The sequence below is a fragment of the Ixodes scapularis genome, unplaced genomic scaffold (assembly GCF_016920785.2).
Source record: "Ixodes scapularis isolate PalLabHiFi unplaced genomic scaffold, ASM1692078v2 PGA_scaffold13__105_contigs__length_92229423, whole genome shotgun sequence".
NCBI classification, from domain to species: Eukaryota; Metazoa; Arthropoda; class Arachnida; order Ixodida; family Ixodidae; genus Ixodes; species Ixodes scapularis.
In genome coordinates, this window is record NW_024609839.1 from 44,983,424 (window position 1) to 45,007,306 (window position 23,883).

At 44.0% G+C, this 23,883-nt stretch overlaps 1 protein-coding gene across 1 annotated transcript; it reads left to right on the forward strand.

Annotated features, from left to right (window-relative positions):
* On the forward strand, window positions 1-22,754 carry LOC8042874 (intracellular coagulation inhibitor 1). The gene is made up of 3 exons (XM_002415841.5): window positions 1-237; window positions 19,416-20,293; window positions 21,673-22,754. Exons 2-3 carry the CDS (start codon window positions 19,416-19,418, stop codon window positions 21,983-21,985), a joined length of 1,191 nt encoding a protein of 396 aa, XP_002415886.4. The 5' UTR covers window positions 1-237; the 3' UTR covers window positions 21,986-22,754.
* The last annotated feature ends 1,129 nt before the right edge of the window (window positions 22,755-23,883 follow it).

Genomic DNA, 23,883 nt, shown 5'->3' on the forward strand with positions numbered 1-23,883 from the left:
GAAGTCTCCGGACGTCACTCGAAGCGACACAGTCACGAGGTCAGACGGCGTCGCGCGAAGAAAAAAAACCGGTTAATTTCCTGGGTCTTCGGCAAGCGTGCATTGAGCGACCGAGATACCGCCGCGTCACTCGGCGTAGCGCTCAACCGGCGTCGTCGTCGTCAGAGGAACGCTCTCTGCGTCTGGCCCGAAGGATTTTCTCGTTAGTAATCAAGAACGCGAGCTACGGCGCAAGGTGTGAGTACCCTCTGCCATGATCCTCGCAGCGAATGAAGAATTTGTTATGAAAGGGCTAGGTCGCCACAAGTTAGGGGCTATCAAGGTTGTCGGGTCTACTCCAGGCTATAAAAAAACTTTGTTCGAGAACGCCATTTTATCCGTCTTTCATAAAAGAATGGCTGCTGTTCAGATATTCTAGTGACGTGTCTTTCATCCTCGCGGAATGTTTTCGAACTAACCCCAGATGCCGTCGCGATAGGCGTTCCAATCTAGCTGACCATGTCGTCTGCTTTTCTTGGCCGGCCGGCTTGTTAAATTAAACGTCGCTGAAGGTGCCAAGACAAAAACTGCGTAGTTGGTTTCTTGAAACAAATAACATGCAAGGTAAACGGAGAAACACTACAAATCTGTAAAGGTATGCGGAACGACACGTTCCTATAAAAAGAAAAAAATATTTTGGCCTAAAAAAAAACGCTTCTCCCCCTTCGATCAAAACGAGTTTCTTTTCTTTGGATACGAAGTATAATGAAATCTATCATAAAATGTATCTGCTAAAACTGCCAGACAAGCGCATCAAGCTAGGATTCGTTGTCATTTCCATTTCCAAGGTGCACTCGATGGTTGTACAGATGAATTGACATAGCTAAACCCTTTTCGATCGGTGGGTGACTCGCGCCCTTAGGCTGCGGCTGCAGCCAAGGCTACAAGCGTGTACCAAGTTGTATTGCGTTTGAGTCGCCATTCCGTTTCATTTCCACAAAAAAGGCTAGTCGTACATTTGCCAACACACCTGCTGACTTATTTGTGCGCTACAACACTCGCTCCTCTTCACAGGTTAATCCGATGATTAGACACTTCTGAGAGCCTGCGCTTCTTTCTCAAAACACTAATTTTTGGTTGCCCTCCGATGATCGTTTGTAATATCTTGGCCATTGGGACGTTCTGTGAGAATATTGCTAAGTGTAACTTTGTTTAAGTAATCAGTTAGTAAAGTGTATCATCAGCGCACGGTTTTTCAATTCAATTCAGTTCGAAGCTTTATTTTATTTCAATTCAAAGTTTTATTTTACAATAAAGCGTCGGGTCCAAGACAGGCAGGCACGCGCTCATAAAAATAAACAACTGAATATGCTTGCTTCCCGTAGAAATGGTTGAGTATAGCTACGTCAAATATTTACTTCCTTCGAGGCGGACGCGCTATTTATGTTAATAGTGAAGTAACCCGCACATGCGCTTGTCTTACCGCGCCACACTGGCGCCACATTTTGTGAATCATGCTAACAAGCCTGATTATGTCTAGCGATACACGCGTCGTTATTGGGACATCTCCGGCAGACCTGTTTATCCCCTGCACCTCTGGCTATTGTAATCCTTGACGTTCCTTTTCAGCGAGCATAAATGAAGGTAAGAGTAGCGTTGTTCTGGCGTCTCGGGAGAGAGAAACTGTTCCACCATCGTCACTTTGTCGCCGAAAAAGATGAAGCAATAACTCTAAACGCTTTCCTCCGCAAAACGAAACAATAAAGTCGCGTGTGCCAGAAGAAAAACAAAAAAAGTAAGTGGTTACGTACTACATAATATGAAACCCAGAGACTACAAAACAAAGAACATAACAACCATAACCCCGTCCTTCTTTATTCCCTCGCGTTCGTAATTTTACAGTATTGATTCACCTCATTGATTCGGCTCACCTGCGCGCACGCTCTTGTTTCTGTTTGTTTGCGTTTTGCAATTTCCCTGACCCTTTGACTTACAAGTAACGACCTTCCCTCTCATATGTGATCCGTGTTCCGTGGCGACTAACCTCAGAGAACTGAACAAAACACTGTATTGCTAACCTGGCCCTTTGCAGCAAGGTGACGTCAAGAAGCCCATTATTTAGAAACCCGTTAGCTAAGTTGGTACTAAGTATGTTCGCAAAACGTGCATTAGTCACTACTCGGTATCTCATCTTGAGCAAAGATTTCAGGAACGTTTTGTTGAAACATGTAATGTAACCGTTGAGGGAGTAGATAAAGGGCTCGCACTAAGCTCAGTAAAAGCCTTTTACGTGCTACCATTCAAGCCGCGAGCAGCGCTATAAACTTACTCCATAACAGGGCTGGTCAGTATCGCGATTCAAATGTATCGCAAAAGTATATGAGAGATACTTTCGAGTATCTGTATCTCCGTATCGAGATACATCTGAAGAATGTATCTGAATCTCAATAGTGAAATACACTTAAGATGTATCGCTTGTATCGCGATACCTTACCAAACTTAGGTATCTCGTTACATTTCTTGTCCCTTTTAAGATCAATTTAAAACATAAAAACATCAGTTTGGTGCAAGTTGCTTCGTAATTTATAATATGACCCCGCCGTGGTAACATGATCTATCTCAGCCACCGACATCAAAAAGAAAATAAAAATTGGTTTTTGAAAAAAGGTTACGGGCAAGAATATGTACCAAGATCAGCTCCTCTCACAAAGCCCTCTACGCTTTCCAATTTAGCAGAGAGAACACTGTTAAGAAGTTGAGTGAAGAAAAAGTGCGGCCTTGTTGTCCAATATCCCCACACTATGGGTGACTCAGAAGCTTAAAATACGACAGTTTGAGATGCGCCCTCACGGCAAAACAGGGTTCATTTCGGGCAGACGCCCTTTGTCAAGCATGGCACGCAGTGTTGACCGTTTTGCAACGATGTGGCTCAATGGGGCGACATGTTTTCTCTTGTGGCATCAATGAAAAATAAAGAGTTTGAGGTAAGGGGAACAGCAGAAAATAGCATGAAAAAGGAGCACAATCATAAATTACCATTCGTATTCGCCACGCACCCTCCCCACCTAGCACCGTTCCGGAACAACTGTATTTCTATAAGTATCTGTATCAGTATTCCGGAATACTCTTTCGCCGGTTTCGCAGAAGTATCTCAGGGATGTACTCGTTGCATTAAAGACAAATGTATTTCAGTATCTGTCTTTTGTGCCTTAAAACGCATGTATCTTAGTATTTATATTGCCGAATACTCTTTTGAGTATCTCTGCCCAGCCCTGCTCCATAAATACACCTTAAATACAGTCACGGGTTCTCATGTGAAAATATACCAAAGATATACACATCTGGGTCTTCATCTAGCTGAATACCGACAAAGTAACTTCAAAAGAGATTTGCTTCTATTGAACGTATGTGTTCGTTTTATATATACAAGGTGTTATTTTTTATTCGAAAGAGAATTGTTAAAAAGGCCTCTTGACCGCTACGTGGATGACGTGGACATTTGAGGGCCAACAACCGGCACAGTCTGGAGAGTAAACAACAAAACTTCGTTGATTAACTTTTGAATTAGTAAAACAATAATATACTTCTGATTAGAAACCTGCAGAGCGTCATTTAAAACCAATAAATCAGTAATTTTGAGAAAGACCTTCATCGCGTGGGAAGCGCAGTAGTGCGCTAAAGTTAGCACTCGCGCAGCAGGTACAAAGCGACCGGTGCGATAAGGCGCCCGCGCGATTTTTCCCTCTCTTATCGTAGCCCCAGCCTCGTATTTGCTGCACGAGTGGTGATTTTAGCGCACTACCGCGCTTCTCACGCGATGAAAGTCATTAAAAAATTACTGATTTTGTGGTTTTAAATCACGCTTACCAAGATCCCGATTGGAACAATACGTATATGTTCACTAAATAAAAATTTGACTAACGAATTTTTGTTAATTACTCACCAGACAGTGACGGTCATTCGCCCATCGTATGTCTGCCGAGCTCCAGAAACATATAGTGAAGACGGCTTTCACGTGGCAATAAAGACGCATTAAAAAAAAAAAGCTGTTTTGGATAAAAAAAATATTACCCGGTATATGGACGCTTTCTAGTTTATACGAAACGAATCTTGTTCCATCGAGTCGCCAAAACTATGTAAAGATTTCAATTGATAATTGGTCATTAATAATTATATTATTTTATGTCTTTCCGCCGTGAAAAAAACAAGAAAAGGAAAAAAGACTCACGAACATTGATACTGCGCGTTTTGTCTGTGAGTGAAAGGCTTAGCTGGTGGTAGCAAACCCACAAAGAAAACGAGCGGACGGCGCACTTTGCTTGATTGACTCCATAGTTTCGCAGCGTCGATTCCAGTAGCGTAGTACAGCAGTACAACCAAACGTCACCGCACAGCCTTTTATCGCTCATTGGCTTCGCGAACCTCACGGCGGGGAATCCCTGACGGCTACAAAGTGCGATGCAACTCGGCGGCGACAGCAGCAGGCTGAAAGCAAACGGAAGAAACTGCGAGTGACTCCTCGTCAAGGTCGCGATATGTCAGAAGGGGAAACCGGTCTTTATCGCGTGCCCCGCAGCGTCGGTCGGAGTCGCCCCGTTCACTTTCCCCTTCTTTTCAAAGTGGCGATTATCAACCAGCCCTTTCGTTTCTTTATCTTTCTTTTTTTTTTTTTTTGCTTTCAGCCGTCAACGAAATAATCAGGAGCGAGAGTATGCAGACAAGGTGGTTAGGAAACATCATAATCAACTCCCCCCCCCCCCTAAAAAAAAAAAAAAACGAAAAAAAAAAACTTATATTTTTTTTGTTTTTTGTTTTAGGGTTTGGATTATAAAAAACGAAATGATGTTGTCCTACTTTTGTTGGGACGTTAGTTGAAATTGAGCCACATGCATCCGACGCGTCAAGTGCACTGCATTTCGTATGCGGGGCACAAGTTCGTCTGCTTCTTTTGCAGGGGTTGTGATGACGTCAGAACACGGAGCTCTGATTGGCTTCGATTAAACGGATAGTGGGTAGACCTAAATGCAGGTAGCAGTTCCGCAGAGGTTCGACTCAGGTTCGACTGCTATGCGCATGCGCAACAGGCTTGCCAGTTTGCTCCGGATTAGATGGTGATGGCTAAGGGATGAATTAAGGGCAGCACTGATTGGTTATTTCAGTTAATACAGTACAAACCATTAAGTTTTTAACTCCTTCGGTGATTAGAATAAGTTTCTTTTAATTGCATCTGTTCACATAATAAAAATAACCCTTTTCGTAAAAACATTTCTCCAAACCTAGACATGCTTGTTTCAAGGTCTGGCCTCACTGTCCACAAAGTCGAGACGGTCGAATCCGTGGTTAAAAGTTGGAAGGTTCGTCAAACCAGTCGAACCCCGAACGTTCGACCTAAAAGTCCGGTTCCACAAAGTTCGCGACATCCCTAGTCAACACCTAGAAATCAAAGCCTGCGCGCCCACTTCGTGAACATCTTGGGAAGAAACAGCGGCAAAGAAACTTGGACAAGAGTAAAGGAACAAACACGACCGGACGGCGCTGACCTAGCAACTCTTGTTTATTGCACAAAATTGGAAGGAAGAAAACAAGAAGCATCTTAATCAGATACAAATATATAGACACGCACAAACGTGCCAACCAAGCAGCATATTATGTCGCGATGGGCGCAATCAGTGGCTACGTAGTGCCAGTCATAGTCGATCGCAGGTACCCGAACTCTTTGTCAGAAAACGCCACTGACGGTTCGCTGACGCATCTCTCGCCAAGTTCTGAGATAAAAAAAAAGCCTCGATAATTTCCCTTGTCACCATGTCTGTATGTTTGTTCAAAACAGTGGCTTCACTAAAATAGGGCTGGCACATGAAGTCTTTGCAGAAATTCTAGCGGTATTACCCTGGAAACCTTTCTAGAGCTTCTAAGTTTTTACATCAACTCGATGGTTGTTGTATGGGGCAAGAAAGTTTTTCTACGAAAAACGGGAGTTTGCATTGGGTTCTGTGTGGCTCCAATACTGAGTGACATCTATGTTAACGAAGTGGATAGAAGTGTAAAAAATGCTGTTGCAGCGTCCACCATCAAAAACGTGTTTCGCTATGTTGACGATTTTTTGGTTGTGTTTGAGCGCGCTGGTGGGGTTGACACGAAGGCTAATCTACTTTCTGTTTTTGAGAACTGTGGCGGGGGGCTCAGGTAGGCGTTTGAAGAACCCAACGAAGGGGTTCTCCAATTCCTTGACCTTTTGTTGTACTTTGAAGAAAAACGTGTTATTTGGTCGTTTAGTTTACGCACAAAAAAGGCCATTCTGGATTATAGGTCATGCCACTCTAAATTGGTAAAGAGGAGTTAGCGGTCTCTTGTCTCGGGTCCGCCGTAAAAAAAGTCCTGCGTCCACTTGATGAAGGAAAGCTTCAACGGCCAGGTTAACAGATTAAAACTGTCAGGATTTCCATCAGCCCATTTGACCGAGGTGGCTAGCCCCCTGTTGAAGAAAGCTAAAGGGAGGAAGAGGAAAACTGAATTCGACAAAAAAAAAAGAATGGTGGTGGTCCCCTATCTTCATCAGATTTCCCATAATCTGAAACAAGTCGGAGGTCGCTATGGTGTCTCGGTTGTGCTCTCTGCTCCACAAACAAATGGGTCAGATATGTGCAAAGGTGGGTGCTATTGCCGAAAAACAGTAAAAAAAACAAACAAATGAACAAAAAAACACGCAGTGCCGTCTGTGGCCTGTGTGTCTGGCGTGGTCTATAAGATCCACTTGTCTTGTGGCAAGGTGTACGTTGACAGACGGGCCGCTGCCTAAATGATAGACTTAGGGAGCGTTCGTATTCACTCAGGGCTACACTCGGAGGGTTGCTACCTTTACACTGCAGGGACTGCATGTGCCAGCCTAATTGTAGTGAAGCCACTGTTTTGGACAGACATAGAAACAGGGTGACAAGGGAAATTATCGAGGCCTTTTTTATTGCAGAACTTGGCGGGAGATAGGTCAGCGAACCGTCAGTGGCGTTTTCTGACAAAGAGTTCGGGTACCTGCGATCGACTATGACTGGCACTACGTAGCCACTGATTGCGCCCATCGCGACATAATATGCTGCTTGGTTTGCACGTTTGTGTGTGTCTATATAATTTTATCTGATTAAGATGATTCTTGTTTTTGTCCTTCCAATTTTGTGTGATAAACAACAGTTATTAGTTCAGCGCCGTCCTATCGTACATGTTCCTTTACTCTTTTACAAGTTTCTTTGCCGCTGTTTCTTCCCAAGATGTTCATCTCATACCAACTAGCCCAACACGTCACATTGTTCCACTCTGTAACTTCACGGTAGCTAGACCAAGGTACAAAAACGTGTCAGAGCCGTCTGGGCTTGATAATATTGGCGCGCTGGCTCGACAGCCCGTAGCGTCAAATGAAAATATTTTTACGATTTTGATTTGCGCGTACATGCCGAGAGTCTAATTAATCTAGGTACAGTTCTTACACGTAGGAGTCAAAAGGAAAGACCCTAACTTTTAGGCTTTGTCCTTTTCAATAACAAGGGGTGAAAGCAGTCATGATAAATATTTTGGAGAACACACTTGCGCAAATATTTAGTTGACCTTTACTAAAACGAAAGAAACACTAATCTGCAATCCTAAGTTTTGTAATGAAAATCTCCTGGAAGTGTTCTGCCTGTACATAGAACAATAAACTTAAAAGCTAAAACTTGCATATAAATGTTTGAACCAAATTCAGTCAATCTTATTGAGATGGCAAGCAAGAAATAATATAGGCCTCTCCATTAAATAGTGTATTACGCAAAAAAAAAAGAAAGTGTATGCCGAAGAGTCTTTCGGTGGAAAACATCGAGTGGGTTTGCTTACTTGGCACCGAAATGAGCCGCAATAGCTGCTTATTGGAAGCAATCACATTAATAGGCGCGATATGAATGCACAACAAAATTTCGACCAATGCCGTCTATACAGGGTTGTCGAGATATATCCGGACTTTTTCCAGATTTTGTCTTTCAACATTACAATGATGATAACCGGACGTATTGGGGTTACTGGGCTTCTCCGGCCATGATGACTTCGCGCCAAAAAGTAGCCTAAGCCAACTATTGCATAATATGGCAACAAGAATACACACGTTTACAGCCTTACCAAGACGTTAGGATAGTCTGTCAGCCAGGAAGATGTTATGGCAGACCTAGCAAAGCACGGAAAACGATAGTTAATAATTTTATCTTTGCCTCCTTGTGTTTTCCTGAATATGGTGAATTTTCCGGATTTGTCTCGACGAACCTTTAGATTCCCACGGAAGTGGGAATATCCAGGTTTGGCTGAGTTGTCTGATATACGGTTTGTATCGGTGTTATCAGTATTTGCTTTCTACATATCTTACAAACATATTGTGAAACTATAATAGAATAAGAGTAAATTGGTATACACTTAGAAAAAAAATAATATTTAAAACTTGGTACATATTGAGGAAAGAACTAATACTAAAAGTGCATTGTTTTTCTAACTAAAGCCGGAAATAAGGAGTAGAAATGGCGGCATATACTTTTGTTTTGTAACTGTTAGACAATGTAACACGGAGCGCAATATTCCGAGCAAGTAGCTCCCATGCTTAAACCAATAAAATATTTCAAAACACATTGGAAGCCGCCAATCGTCTTACAAATACCTAATATGCTTCTTTGAAAATAGAAAAAACAAATTGTGGTGGTTTAGTACTACATAACCTGGCGGGACACAATATTAATATAAAAGTGCATCGATAAAAGAAATCTGTGAAAGCGCTTGACATACCTCCGAATAGCTCATAACTTAAAAAGCCTTCCCGGAGTTTTGATTTAATTCATTAGTCGCGTCGTTGCTCTTCCGTTGAAAATAAAATATGAAGCTTTCTTTCCTCACCACAAGTTCACCGAACCCCGGCAGCCAATGGTTATCAAGAACTGACCACCCTCAAATTTGTTGCGAACACTATTGTCCACGAGGAAAGATTAGAAAACCAAGGCTCGTGTCTCGCCTCCGCATATCTATCGAACTCTTACATCGTAAATCTATACTGTCTCGTGTATCGCTTTTCCTGGCCGGCGAGCCGTCTGGCGTCTAATAAACTTGCTTTGTCACGTCGCATAATCTTCCTTTTCACTTTGATGAGATCAAGTCGTTCCAACTAACAACACACTTCCATCTTCACTGTAGTGAACAAACGGAATGGCGATAACGACAAACAAAAAATAAAAAAAAAGAGAAATAACGTGTGCCGGGGCAATCTCGCGAGCATTGTCAGCATCGTCGCAGGTGCTCATTGGTGAAGACACTCTCCTGGTTACCAAGGTGCTGTGACGTAGCTCACGTCATAAAACGAAGCGCGCATGCTTCAGTCTCTATCCTTCGTTTCACCTCTCAGTCAAGACCACGGTGTAAGATAGACAGGTGGGGAAACGAGAGCCAAATGAGCGACCGCATTGTGTCCCCCTCGGGTTTCTTTTTTTCTGTGGCGCCATCTATGTGGAGCACCGCGAACTCTCACTCCGGGTGGGCGACCGATGGCGACCGGCTAAACTGACGGAGATGATTTCTCGTGGAGTTTCAATGGAGGACTGTCGTGCTCGCGGTTTATTTTGCGCACTCTCCCATAAAGTTCCGTGCAAATCCGATTCCGACTTTTTTTCCTCTCGCCGCAGCGCCATCTGTCGCAAATCGGGGGTACCCGCAAGCAGACGTGTACACAATCCGGTCACGGCGCTGCGGTAGGCTTCTATGGGCCGTTTCACCACCTGTCTATCTTACACCCTGGTCAAGACACAGCCAGCACCACGAGCTGATGCGACCTATCAGACAAGTTAAAAACGCACGATCATGGTGTTCGCCATGTTTCAGCACATGTTCTATCATCGCTGAACCGATCGTAAACAAAAAAGTTCCAATGACTTGCGTTTTTGACGTTGTTTGATTGGTCGTAGCGTCGGCTGCGTCTGGACTTAAGCTGATGCGAAGTTTGAGAGGGTGTGGGCCAGGCTAGCAGAATTGCATTGGTAGATATGAATCTGTGTAGGAAAACAACAAGAACAATAAAGCTACACGAAAAGCATTCTTATCGTTTTGAAAGGACACTAAAAGCGCGAGCGAGCTGTAGTTTTTTTTTTCTTTATATCTATTTATTCTTTTGTTTTATGTCCAGAAACGGCCGAGGCGTTAGTACTGGTACACACTCGCGCACAGCATACACTTTAAAAAGAAAAAAAAAACACGTACAGATAATGGCAGAACACATATAAAACCCAAACACTGATATTAGTAAATGTGAATGGTTAGTGCTCTTTTAAAATCCCACTCACTCCCGAAAACGTCGACCACCGCGCTAAGTGCATTTAAAGGGACCATGAAATGACTTTTTTACTTTTTCCAGATAACTTTTACATTAAACCGTCAATGTTCACTGAATGCCGAACAGGCATCCGTTTTCGTCTCGGTTTATTAACTTCTACACAAAAAATTAATGAAATATCGACTTTTTCTTGACCGCAAAACAAGCCGTGACGTACGCTGTTTCCGGAACCGGAACTTCTCTCGGCAGTAGGAGATGGGAGCATTAGCGGCGACGAGTTGGGGGTGCGCCGGTAGGTTTTACTGCGCCGATGTCACCGATGTATTTTCTGAATCGGCGCCTCTCATCGCCGCATCGCAGCTGAGCGAAATTCAACGAGATATGTTGCGCTACAGCGACAGCATGGGACTAGTCCCGTACACCGGTATGCCTCTTGGGAAGTGCAGCGAGTCTTCCGGTGAAGACTCCAGAAGTCAACCCAACTGTCATTGTTGGCAAAAGGCGGCCAGTGTCAGTCGTTTGCAAAGCGACGTAGATGGAAACAAATTGCCGCGGCGTTTTTCGCGGTCTCGGAGATGCAGGAGCGAGCCGACGTTAAAAAAAGATACGTTTGAACTACGAGTGTCAGCAATAGCCACGTAAATACCTGTTAACACTCGGAGCGGACGCGCGCGTTTGATGGAAGTGCTGTATTCGAGGCTGTTGGTAAGCGCTTCGGGACCGAACTTTTACGATTGCAACTCGATACTGACGCGACACTCGGCAAAGAAAGGTTGGACCGGTATTGCACGTATACCTCTCACGAACTGTTACAGCTCGACAGTGACGTGCAGTCTGTCAGGATAAAAATGGCATACCAATAACAAAGTGTACATACCGTGTTACGAAGGCAATCCATACAGCGTTTATTTCAGCTCTATATCACACAAAACAAGAAGAGAGAATCGACGAGGGTCCCTTTTCGACGAGTGTTCGTCAACACTGCCTCGGAAAACAAGGGGAAGAGATTGACCTCACCTCTTAACGTAAAATTGAGGTCAGCGATCAAACTATTATACGGGAAGGGTCCACAAGGGTACCCCACAAGGGTAGCGCGGGCATATTCCATTCAGCACGCCAGCCGGTCGCAGGCAGACAGACGGTCTTGCGACGAAGCAACGCTGCGCCGAGTCGGAGAGCTTCGTCGGAGCGCGATTCGCGGCTGTTGTCGCTCTTCTCGGGTGTTTGTGGATCCAGCGTTCTTGTTCGTCGTGGTCTGTCTAAGTACATTTTTTTCTTGCTGCTAGAAGTCGGCACGCGCGAGATGAACACGTAGAAAAATAAACGTTCAGTCAGTCAGAGTTTTGAGAGGAAGGAAACCAAAGGGGATAACTGTTCTGAAGTCGACACTGCCAGCCCTGCCCTACTGCGCACGCGCAGTAGTTGCTTCGTTTACCACACGATAAATGGCGCTTGGCTCTCAGCATTATCAAATTTGGCAATTTTCGCCACACATCTCTCATTATGCTACAAAATGTGGGTCTGAATATTATTTAACAAAACTTTTAGGAAACATTCGCCGGCTATTTATTGTTTACGATCGCGGTGCTGGTGAGGTAGGCTCTTACCCAATAGGCGACGTGGATTCGGCTGACGTGCTCCATTTCTGCGGATGCATCGTAGTGAAAAGGCAGAGCTTTCGAAGGAAAGAAGTCGCAAAAGAGTCCAGTTTTCTTTTAAAAGTTCTATTTTTTTTATTTTTTTTGGCTCCCTAGTTTTGTGTTTTTGTGTTTCTTTTCACACCTTTTACGACGTGCGGTGGATGAAATTAGATTTTAAAATCATTTCATGGTCCCTTTAAGCTGTCTCTGAATTGGTAAAATTGGGGAAAATGAACAAATGTCTCGCATGCAAAACGTGTTGTGGTGTCGACAGTTGACTCGAGGGACATGTATAGAAAACAGAGAAAGAAGCTTAGGGCAACGTAATCTACTATGCACTGTTTTATAGAAAAATACATAATCACGAAAACTGCGACGAGCCTGCAGTAATTGCAATTTTAGTCAATCTAACATTGACTCGTCGTCTTTGGGCCCCCCCCCCCCCCCAAAAAAAAAAAAAAAAAAAAAAATACCCGCGGCCGTAATAATGTTCGTAAACAATGCGTGCCAACTTTCTCTGTACACGTTCTAGGCCATCAGAGTTGGTCACACCCAGAGAGCTCCAAACTACAGAGCCAAAGTCCAGATTTGAGCGCACAATCCATGTGTAAAGCCTGACGAGACAGAGCGGCTCTTTAAAATGATGGGTAATACGTGAAAACAAACCTAAAAGTCAGAAGCAAGAGCAAACCAAATTTGACACATGATTTTTAAAACTAAGGGATGAACCAATATACACTCCTAAGTCACGCAGTACGTAATATTCGCGTCGCAATGGTTGATTGTCCAGCTTATACACAAAATCAATTCTCACCTTTGTAGTTCGTTTATACTTCGTCTCACCCTACGATGAACTAAATGCAAAAGCTAAGGACAACCATGTTCAATCACGAGCCACTTAGAAATTGCCTATAGCGTTTGGCTTCAATGCACGTGTCGGTGCACGTGTCTAATGGGGATGGGCGGACAGTGGTTCAAATGGAATAGCACTGGGTGACTCACCAATTTTACTTCGCAAAGAAAGCCATAACATACAGGCTCTTTCCAATGTCGAAGCTACAGAAATGATGCAGAACGTTTTGATTCGGAACATTATTCGTCCACCCATAATCAATTTTAAGCATGTCATAGTTTAACGTGTAACATGATTGCACCTTGCGGCCTGTGGCTTTGCCCTTTAGTCCATCGTAGGTTGAGACAAAGTATAGAAGTTTCGTTATCACGCATAGAAACATGCTGACAGACGCTTCTAAATGACTGCGGCTCGCGCATGATCGAACGCTTCAGTGCCGCTCTATGCTCGATGCAAGCACTACATGGTCCCGTCTTACGGACACGGACGCGCTTGTGCACCCTGGCCGAGGTAAATGGGACTGTAAGAAGAAAATAATGTAGTGGGATATCGTTTAACGCTAGAGTTTCAATATCTGCAAGACACAGTAGAAAACCTTACAAGAGCATACGCGGTCGACTTGACCATTCGAGCAAATAGCGTGGCCGATACTTCGCGTGCGCTGAATGTGATCGGCGCTCTGGGATTGTGTTAGCGAACGCTGTTTTGCGGAAAGAGCGTGGGCACCCATACTCGCTCTGAAGCGTGTTGCACCGTCTTGGCTCGGATAATTGTGAGCTAGTGCAGAATGTGCAGTTTGGCAGATACACAAATAATGTAGTATAAAACAAGTATAAGATTAAAATTGATAAAAAGTTATTGTTTCTATTTTTTTAGGTAAAATCCCTTAGCATTCGCAGAAACCTGTAACTAAATCTCAGTAGAGCTGTCAGTGCTAGACGCTAGATTGTTCTTACGTTTTCGGATGCGGTCGCTCACCTTTTTATATAGATAACTGTATGCGGCGATGGAATGTTATTCTAAAACTTTGTGGTGCTACATTCACTAACGTCAGCCACGGTCTCGTTCATGACGCGCTTTGATAATTGTCTATACGGAGCGCGGCCATAAGGACAAACACATTCGGCGCGCCTTACAAAATTCGCATTCCAAATGTACATACGTGAGCTTGGGCGCACGAACGTAGTTTCACAAAAAGAGTTATGTCTATTTTTTTAGAGCTCAACTCGAAGGTAGTGAAATATTAAATATAAAAAAAAATATCAGAGGCCATGCATTTTTCATGTCCTATACCAGGACATGGAAAATGCACACTGGTTAATGAGCCCACTTTCGGGTGGCGTGCTGAGCGCAGAAACGCAAGAACCAACTGCGACAGGGATGAGTTGACGGAGTTATTATTATACATTACGGGTTGAACCAGCTGAAGAATGAAGGAAGGAGGAACAGAAAAGACAACCAATTGCGGAGAACCAAATATTTTAATAGATGTTAGGAATACCAAGCCAGATCGGGAAAAGGGTTTCTTCCCTGTGATTCCGAACATTAAAAAAATGTTAAGCAAAGACTGGCCATCGCAGCCCTCTCCGCAAGCCTAAAGAAGACCTGCTCACATCAAGTCCAACAAAGCTTTAATGCCAAAATTTCCCGACTTCACAATGCCGGGTATCAAAAAATCTAATTGGCCTCCATGTGGGAAAAAATATGCCGCACTGCCAAGAGGAGCAATGTTCACAGTGAAGAACCAGCAAGGAAAGCCAAGAAGCCCTTTGCAGTAGTTTTGTATTTTCATAAGGTCACCCAAAAATTGAAAAAGATAGCGAACCAGCCAAACGTTCAAGTTGTGTGCTAGGCACCAATTTCAGATAAAGTAAGTAGGCAGGCGAGCTGGTTGATGTTACACATTTTTGAAAACCGGAGACGACGGACGAGCGAGGGAGTGGGTCCAAAGCAGTCCAACGTGGTTAACCCAATGAATGTGGTCGTTTCGAGGCGTTCGGCTTCGTTGTTAGAAAAAGGTTCCAAGTTTTGTTTGAACGTTGAGCCGTCGAGGTTGGATATTGTGTCGTGCATCCACAGCATAGCTGCGAGAATTCCAATGGACGCGAGGCAAGGTTTCGTAGACCAATCAATTAAGGCTGTTTCAAGGTTAGTTGGTCCTGGGAATAGACCTGAAAAAAGAGATTTCAAAGCTGTTAAGGAGCTTAAGAAAGAGTTACAAGTGGGTAAACTTTCAGTGCTACAGACTGACAAAACCGGGAAGTTTGCGATTTTGCCAGAGCCCGAGTTTCGACAGAAATCAAGAGCAGCGATTGCGGGGTTGTTTCAGCCTGTCAAGGTTAACCTCAGACAGATAAAAAGGAATGTGCTGGCAATTCTGAATGAGTGTAAGATGGAGAAAGTGGCGAAAAAGGTTGGAGAGGTCACAAGGGACTCGTTTTCTATCAAATTTTTTCTAAAAGACCACACGCCTATGTTGCCGCTTAGGGTAGTTGTCAACGAGAATGGAACTTGGCAAAAGGTTGTGTCGACTTTCCTCCAAGGTTGTCTGTCGACAATCGAGTTGAACAGTCCTATTGGTCTCAGAAAGTCGGAAGAGCTTGTGAGCTGTTTGGCGCCTTTCCACCAGCAGAAGTGCGAAGTCATGTCACTAGACATTAAAGACTTGTATTACTCCCTCCATCAACCTTTGCTTCTCTCGAGAGTAAGGGACTTGTTGGAGGAAAACTTAGTTCGGTTCCAGTCACAGTCCGGGATAGACGTAGGAAGTTTTCTTAACTTAACGGAATTATATCTAAACTCCACAGCTGTAGAATTTGAGGGGGCAAATACGCTCAAAAGAAAGGGGTCTGTATAGGTTCATCGTTGGCACCGGCTTTGTCCGAGATTTATTTGGCTTCTTTGGATTCGGCCTTGGGACAAATTGTACAATCATTCCCAACAGGGTCAGTGTTGATCAGGAGATACGTTGATGATATTTTGATATGTTCGGTTGAGAAGGGAGCACTGCCTGAGATCAAAGATCTCATAGTACAAGCAGCGCCTGAGTTGTCCTTTAGCAGTGAGGAGCCTGTTGAAGGTGAGCTGCAGTTTTTAGATCTTAGGTTGGACACAGTGGACGGGTTGTGCTGGGAATATGGAAAAGTAGCGGCAAAACCTTTGTTGCCCTACAAAAGTTGCCATTCCAAATTGGTTAAAAGAGGGGTGGTCATGTCTCTGCTAGACAACGCTTTGAAAAAATCTTGTCGGCACAAAGTACATAAAGCTGTTATAAGACAATTAGAACGCATTAAGGAGGCAGGGTATAAGAGTAGCCTTGTGGAGGGTGTCGCAAGGAAGTGTGTGGTGAGACTCAGAGGAGAAGTGAGGAAAGAAATTGAGAAACCAGAGAGGGTAGTGTGCATTCCTTTTTTCCATAAGTTTTCGCACAACTTGTTGGCGGTTGCTGGGAGATTCAAGATAAAGGTGGTCTTCACTCCCGACTTTAAGTTGAACAGGCTTACGCCGTTCGTGGGAGGGGCGCGAGGTTGTCAGAAACGGCACAGAGAAGCTGCCGTTGATTGCCAGGTTGGTGTAGTGTACGATATTCCAATGGCCTGCGGTTTCACCTACGTGGGGCAGACAAAAAGGTGCTTGAATGAGAGACTGCTTGAACACATGAGGGTAGTTAGGATCGGGTCTTCAAACTCTGAGATTGCTAAACACGTACAGGAGTGCAATAATTGTCTGCCGGAGTGGGGGTCTACTGTTGTTTTGAGCAAAGAAAAAGATTGCGCAAAAAGAGTTTTGAAAGAGACAATTAGAATCACGACTGTAGGAAACTATATCAGTCAGCCGTCAATCGCATTAGACGAAGCGACCCGAAAATTTTTGCTGTTGTAAATTTTTTTTTAATGTTTTAATGCGGCGTGTTTGTGCGTGATACGAGATGCGAGTTAGGCCTTGCAGCTTGTGTGAAGGTGTGTGCGTTGGGTCCGACCTTCGGGGGTTGCGACAATGAAGGGAGTTCGGAGATTTGAATTGTTATCAGACTAGACGAAGCGACCCAAAAAGTTTTGTGTTGTTATCAATTTTTTTTTTTTTGCCAGTTAGGTTACGTGGGGTGTGAAGGTGTGGTTCCTTGGGTCCGACTTTAGCGGGTGTGATGATGGTGCTTGTATTGCAATGCTTTGTACAAACTAAGTGAGGTGATAAGAGAGAGAGAGAGAAAAAAAAAAGGGTCAAGACGAGATGTACCCTGGCTAAACGTTGCTGTGACGTGGGAAGTTCCGGAAGACGTGTGGGAGAGATGCTATATAAACGACTGTTCAAATAAAATTTAGTAGCTGCGTTTGAGACGTTTTGTGTGTTGTCCCCTTCTTCGTCCGTCGTCTCCGGTTTTCAAAAATGTGTAACCAATTTCAGATAAGGCTTATTCCTTATGCCGCAGGATTAATCAGGCACAAACCGACAGAAAAGGTATGTGTGACACCAGGCACAGGACAAAATACGTTCCGTGCCAAAAAGGAGTCCTTTACAGCATAGTATTTACATGTGGACGCTGCTATATTGGACAGACCGGGAGATGCGTAAACGACCGTGCACGTGAACATGTGGCCAGCCTGAAAAATCTCGCTGGCCCAGGGCACCTCGCTGCCTGCTGTCGAACTTGCAAATGCAAAGCAAAGCTTGAGCAATCCCGTATCATAGGGCACCATAAAAACCAGCTTGCAAGGGAGATGTTGGAGGCCTTGGCTATAGACAACGAAGAAGAAAAAAAACTGTGTGAGCTCCGCCTCAATGAACCTGCAACCTCAAGGAGAGCTCTTTCTGCAGGGCGCCCTCCCTGCTCAGTATATAAAAAAATAGGGTGGAAAGGGGGGGGGGGGGGGGGGGAGTAACACAATTCAGGATAAAGAATAAAAAAAATGCATACTCATAAGAACTAGTTGAAGAGAAGGACGATTTATTAAAATAGTTGGTAGTCCAGCGGTGGGTTGTCTGTTCTGTTTCTCCTTCCTTCATTGTTCAGCTGGTTCCACCCGTAATGGCTAAGAACCACCAGTAGAGGCTGGCAATGAGCGAGATCATCGCTACAATTAATACTTTTAACGATATAGTATATGGACAATGACCACCTAGGAGCAACCTCACAGACCAGTGTACAGACGAGGAACATTCGGTATAGAGCATAGGAAAGCACGGTCGCCGTTTTTACTCTGTTTTTTTTTTTTTTTTTCATTATTATTTACCACCTTTAACTAAAGATCTAAAAAAAATCTTTTTGCGAAATTACGTTTGCGTGCCCGATTTCAGGTTCAAAGGTTTGGAATTTGAACTTTGCAAAGCGTGCTAATTGTGGTGGTCCTGCGACCGAATCCTGTATCATCCGTTTTATATACGGCTTGTCCATATTAACGGGGTTTAAATTAGTGAATAAGAACTGTATAAAGCAAGCAACTGTACACCACGCGCCATTTTTTTAAACATATAATTATAAAGATTTCGAAAAAAATTACGCTGTAGAAAGTAGGATTCCAGCAATTTTTTAAATATTTATTTTGATTTATAGTGAGGCGCCAAAACTCAAAGCCGTTTGAGTTCTCACTTTCAAATCTCGTTTTTAGCAAATTGCTCATCTGAAATATGAAAACCTTGCCTAATTAAACTATACTTTCCAGACGTATTCTCTGCAAAAGGCCACAAATGTCGATCAAACAATTCAATTGAAAAATAAATTAAATATTGTTTTCTTGATGTTGATGCCCACAGCACATCAGAAAAGTATTCACATGCTTTATACATGTAAAGAGCTCATTATTAAAACTTTCTTTCAAGCTCAGTAGCCATCTACACAAGCGCTCCTCAGCTAGGCAAGTATTTATTGAAGAATGAAGTGTAGTAAGTTTGGATATTCCGTGTTCCCAACTTCCAGGCCTAACCTGCACCCATCTTTATAATACTTGTGTTATTTATTTTTTTACTGTACATTAGCTTTATCAGCCATGAAGGTACAATAATTGTCCGAGTGCACTGTATTTGTTAGCAATAATCTCACATGTCGTCTGAATACTGTTTTCTGTGAGAGCGGGATTCAAAGCGGCCCGATTCATTCATCAGAACTACTCAACCCTTATAAGCGTGTCCCAACTAAAATCTGAATCCTGTCTTTCGGCTTTATCTACACGTAGAATACTGCCTCGGCTGTGCTTCTTCAGTAACCTGTATTAAACCTCCCATATTTAAGATCCACTGATTATCATCCACCTTCCTACATAATTTATGGTGTGATCATCCTCTCGAAATTGAACCATTACAACCACTTACTAATCGCCACAAATTTTCCCCACTTTCGCTATTCATCAACGACTGGAATTCGCTGACTGACCTTATAGTAACCGATACTAACCATGTTTCGTTCACATCCTAGGGCAAAGCCTTTTTTGGATATGTATTACTCTTTGTCTTTTTGTTCTTTTTTGCCTTCAATTTCTTACTGTGATATTTTTTAGTAATTTTTTGCTGACTTGTTTACTCCTTCTCGTGCAATACATCCAAGTTATGTCTTTGAGAATAATAAACTTGAAATTGAACCTACCATAAAACCTCTTATCAGAATGTTCTATTTTCTTATCTTCCGCAGATGCGAGCCGTCATGAAGCCTCTAGTCCCTCTTCTATTTTTTCTGGTCAGCTCTCGAGCACAAGGCAACGATAAACTTACCCTCGCCAACAATCAGTTCGGCCTGCGATTACTCAATACTCTTCCAAGTCCTCCAGAAGAAAACGTATTCTTCTCGCCCTACAGCATATCCACAGCCCTCGGTATGGCGTACGCCGGAGCCAGGGGAGACACACAAGAAGAGCTCTCGCAACAGCTAGGTTATACTGCCGCGGGGCTAAGCCAGGACGACGTCTTCAACGCGTACTCCGACCACACGCAGTGGCTCAAGGCTTCTAGGTCTAACTCGACGCTAAGCGTGGCAAACGCCGCCGTCCTACATGATAAAGTGGGGCTCCGGTACACGTTCCAGAGGACCATCGATCACGCTTTCGACGCCGACATTCTGAAGGTCGACTTTGTAAACGAACGTAAAGGAGCCATGGATCGCATCAACTACTGGGTGAAGGACAAGACGAACGGAAAGATTCGGTCGCTTTTTAACAAGCCGCTAGAGTCTGAGACAAGACTTCTTCTCCTCAACGCCATCTACTTCAAGGGATCCTGGAATACCAAGTTCAACAAGAGTAGGACCGAGAAGAGAGAGTTCCTCAATGGCGGCGTCACTCCGACCAAGGTTGACACGATGATGGGGAGCATTAACATCGGCCACCGTTTCTTCACGGACCTTCAAATTGATGTGGCGGACTTCCCGTACCAGGGACGGGACTACAGCATGACAGTCATCCTGCCCTGGAGGAACGACGGCGTAGAAGCGATCAAGCAGAACCTCACTCTGGACCTGTTTCAGAAGCTGGTGTCGGAGCTGAGGGAAAGAAGGGTCTTCGTGTATCTTCCAAAGTGAGTTTGATAGGTTTTTTGTTGAACTATATAAGATACAGCCCTACGCTTTGATGACAGCTGAGTGATCACTTTAAAAACAGTAATTCGTATTATTCCGTAGACTTCGGAGGCAAGCGAGAAATCGACTAGATGAAGATTCAGCGATTAGCCCTATACTGTTATTAATTCCATCTCAATATGTTTGAAATACATATTTTCTAAACAAGATTCCTTCATGTGGATACACAAAGAGAACTTCTGCAAAATAAGCTGAGGTTTCAACTCAGTAACTAGTGCTTTTCTCCGGGATACCAACTAACATGTAAAAACGCAATTTCAGTATTGTATCACACCATGCTTATCACTAATCGCAACTGCCAAATACTTAACAGCCTTCTAATTGATTTACAAAGCAAAAATATAGCGAAGAAAAAGTCTGAATGAAAGGTATGGTGTTAAAACTAACCACTGCTCTCATGGTATGAGCCTGCTGCGAAATATACGAAAAATGTGCCCGGCAGCGTTTGCTCACGCATGACGTCAGAACAGTGGCGATTGCGTCGCACGCAAAGCGAACGTGCCACCGGGCGAAGTTCGTTGGTTGTTCGCCGCATATCCGCTCAGTGGAGTGCAACCTTTAGAGAACACTATTATTAAAAATTTTGATTACAACTCAAAAAGGGACTTGATTAAAAAAAAAAAGATGTGATCTTACTTTTTTTAGACTGTCTTTATATTTAGTTGTTGCTCTCTTATACTTGATACAGTGATGTATATTCTAGGCGTGACAACTTCGCTTGAGCTAACCGAGACGTATTGTAATCTTACCCTCCGGAACTCCAGCTAACGCGGCAGAGAAATGTCTAACTTGGCAGAAGCTTGGCAATCCTAGAAGCCTAATGTGGGCTCATACGGTTTTGCCCCATGACGTATCTTAGTGCCGGGGTGCTTTCCTCTGGCGCTTTTATTGATTTTCTATGTCCCGCTACATCATTACCAAAGTGGCAAACTGGAGACAAAGTTATGTACCTAAGTACTAGAAGGGAACCCTCTATCTGACACTTGTTTGGCAATTTAGGCCCAAAGTTACCGCACAAAAAATGCACAACTAGAAGCTAGGGAAACCTAACTCTGTCACTTCTTTGGCGATCTACGCCCTAAGATACCAGTTGTCAGCGAAACTACAATTATGAGAGCCCAACTCTAAAACTTCTTTCGCATATTAGTTTCTTGAACTCTGACTAAAGAGGTTGCTTCGTCGGACTTTTTAAAGCCCTAAACGCCCAGACAAAAAAAAATATTTGGGCCCCCAAAAAATTGTTACCCGGGTATGGTCTTTCTGAGGAGATGATTTACGCTTTAGTTCTGAAAATCAGCTATGTTCTTTCCTTGCGCAGGTTCAAAATAGAGGCAGAGTACTCCCTGAAGGAGCCCCTTCAGCAACTGGGCATCAAACAGATCTTCAGTGGTGGCTCCGACCTGTCCGGCGTCACAAACGACAACGATCTGGTGGTGTCCGCCGTCGTCCACAAAGCGATCCTGGAGGTCAACGAAGAAGGCAGCGAAGCAGCAGCCGTGTCGAGTGTTGTGGCCGTCACAAGGATTGGCACGCAGGCATTCGAGTTCAACGTCGACCATCCCTTCCTCTTCTTCATACGCAACACGGTCACCAATGACATCCTGTTTGCGGGACAAGTGAACAGTTTCTGAACAATCGCCAGGCTTCAAAACACCTCGTCCGACTGGAGCAACTAATAACTGCGGCTCGCAAACGTCATGCACATGTTTCCAGCAATCGTGCGTGTTTTCCGTTAGTGCCACCAGGTTCGCGCAAACAAACATGCTATGTTACAGATAGCACTGTTTATGGTAGCGTCAGCCCACAAAAAGTTGGTTTTGTTTTGTTGGCGGACACAAATTTGTATTTGTCACGCCAGTGGGACTAAGCCACAAGAACTGCCCATCGTCGGGGCACACACCCCACATTTGCTACTTTATAGGCTGAGCGCTGTTCATCAGATGAAGCCGCGAGAATTCAATTTGACTATTTGACTAGTGCCAACGCGATGCCCCGTCAGAGGCGCAGTCTGCAGCTGGTGACATGGCGGTTCAGTAGTTTCATACCAACTTTTATGAGTTACTATTCATAAGACTGTTCAAGATATAAATTTTGACGACCTTGACGAGCCGATGGGATTGTACGAGCGAGAAAACAAGGGGGGGGGGGGGGGGGGTTAACTCCAGTGGACGGGCATCATCGGTCGATAGATATCACTTCCCGTAGCCTAAGCACAGGACAGCGACTATGAAAGCGTGTGCATGTCTTTAGGAAAAGCCTTGTCGCACGCAGGCGTGTGCAGTAAGGCATCTTCGTGTGTCATGAGTGTAAGTTCATGGCCTCTCGTGTACTTTCTTTGAAGTTGCAAATTATTACGGCAGGCGGAACAGTAGACCCTGCAATAAACTGCCTAATGTTTTAGCTTTTTGTACGTCTGATCAATTTTCGCTTCCTCTATTATTGTTTCTCAGGAACCTGAAGACTGATTCTGATGTTTAGAGTCAGTCTCAGAGTCTGACAGTACTAGCTTCGCACATTTTCAGAAACTGGCATTTACATTCAAAACAACGTCGGGACGACACAATGCAGCCGGAGGACATGCTTTTGTTTCATAAGACACCTGCCCCTAATGAACCTCTTCTCGGCAAGCGCAGTTGCACAGAAGTAGCACAGAACAGAAGTTGACGACAACTGGGTGCCTGCAACAAACTTCACTCCTTGAGAATGCTAAAAAAAAAAAAGAAGACATTAATTAGAAGAGCAACCAAAGTAGCACGATGGTTGGATAATTCCTGTCAGAAGCACCGCTTAAAGTCCTTTTGTAGAAAGGACAATATCCTAAAGGAGAAAGTGTTCGTGTGACACAGCACCGTGTCGCAACACTAAAACATCCGCGTCGGGGAAGGAGCTCGCTAGCGTCCCTTGTACATGGGAAGCACTCTCGACAGTAGGCGCTAACGGCACTGGAGGCGAGCTGGCGTATAATTTCGTCTCCCTGTGGTTAGAAATTTAGCAGACTGACCTCAATACTGTTTTTGTCAGGCGTTGACTGACAGCACTGTACCCTTTAAAAGCTTTCGTTGATAATTAGAATATTAACTGTGTCAGAGACAATATGTACGTTCTTCCTCCCCACTCGTCTCGGGCTATTCCCCAACTTGCCCGCGCGCTCACTCTTCTTTCGGCTACTGTAAAACCCTTAACGTTCGCGAGCCCTCAATTTTCGCGAATTTCGCGAATTGACGGGTTCGCAAAATTTAAGGGCACGCGAAAGACTGTCTTTAAGAGATTCAGTGCGGGCGTCTGGAATTCGCACAATTTAATGGCCGCGATTATGTCCTCTGTGACCGATTCGCGAAAAATAGGGGCCGCGAAAATAAAGTGTTTTACAATATTGCAGCAATAAAGCATTAAAGTCGGATATAAATAATTTTCAGATTTTAACTAGAGAAAGATACTAGTTTGACACAAAGGTTTCAGTAAGCAGGCAATCACTTAAGGTCTGTTCACACGATGCATCTTTTAGGCGCGCAACAGTTTCGCGACACTC

What these genes read in the sequence shown, in the direction of transcription:
- LOC8042874 (XM_002415841.5), top strand. Translation starts at nt 19,416, where the DNA reads ATGCGAGCCGTCATGAAGCCTCTAGTCCCTCTTCTATTTTTTCTGGTC. An exon ending in GTCTTCGTGTATCTTCCAAA is followed by an intron (nt 20,294 to 21,672) that starts GTGAGTTTGATA and finishes TTCCTTGCGCAG; the next exon opens with GTTCAAAATAGAGGCAGAGT.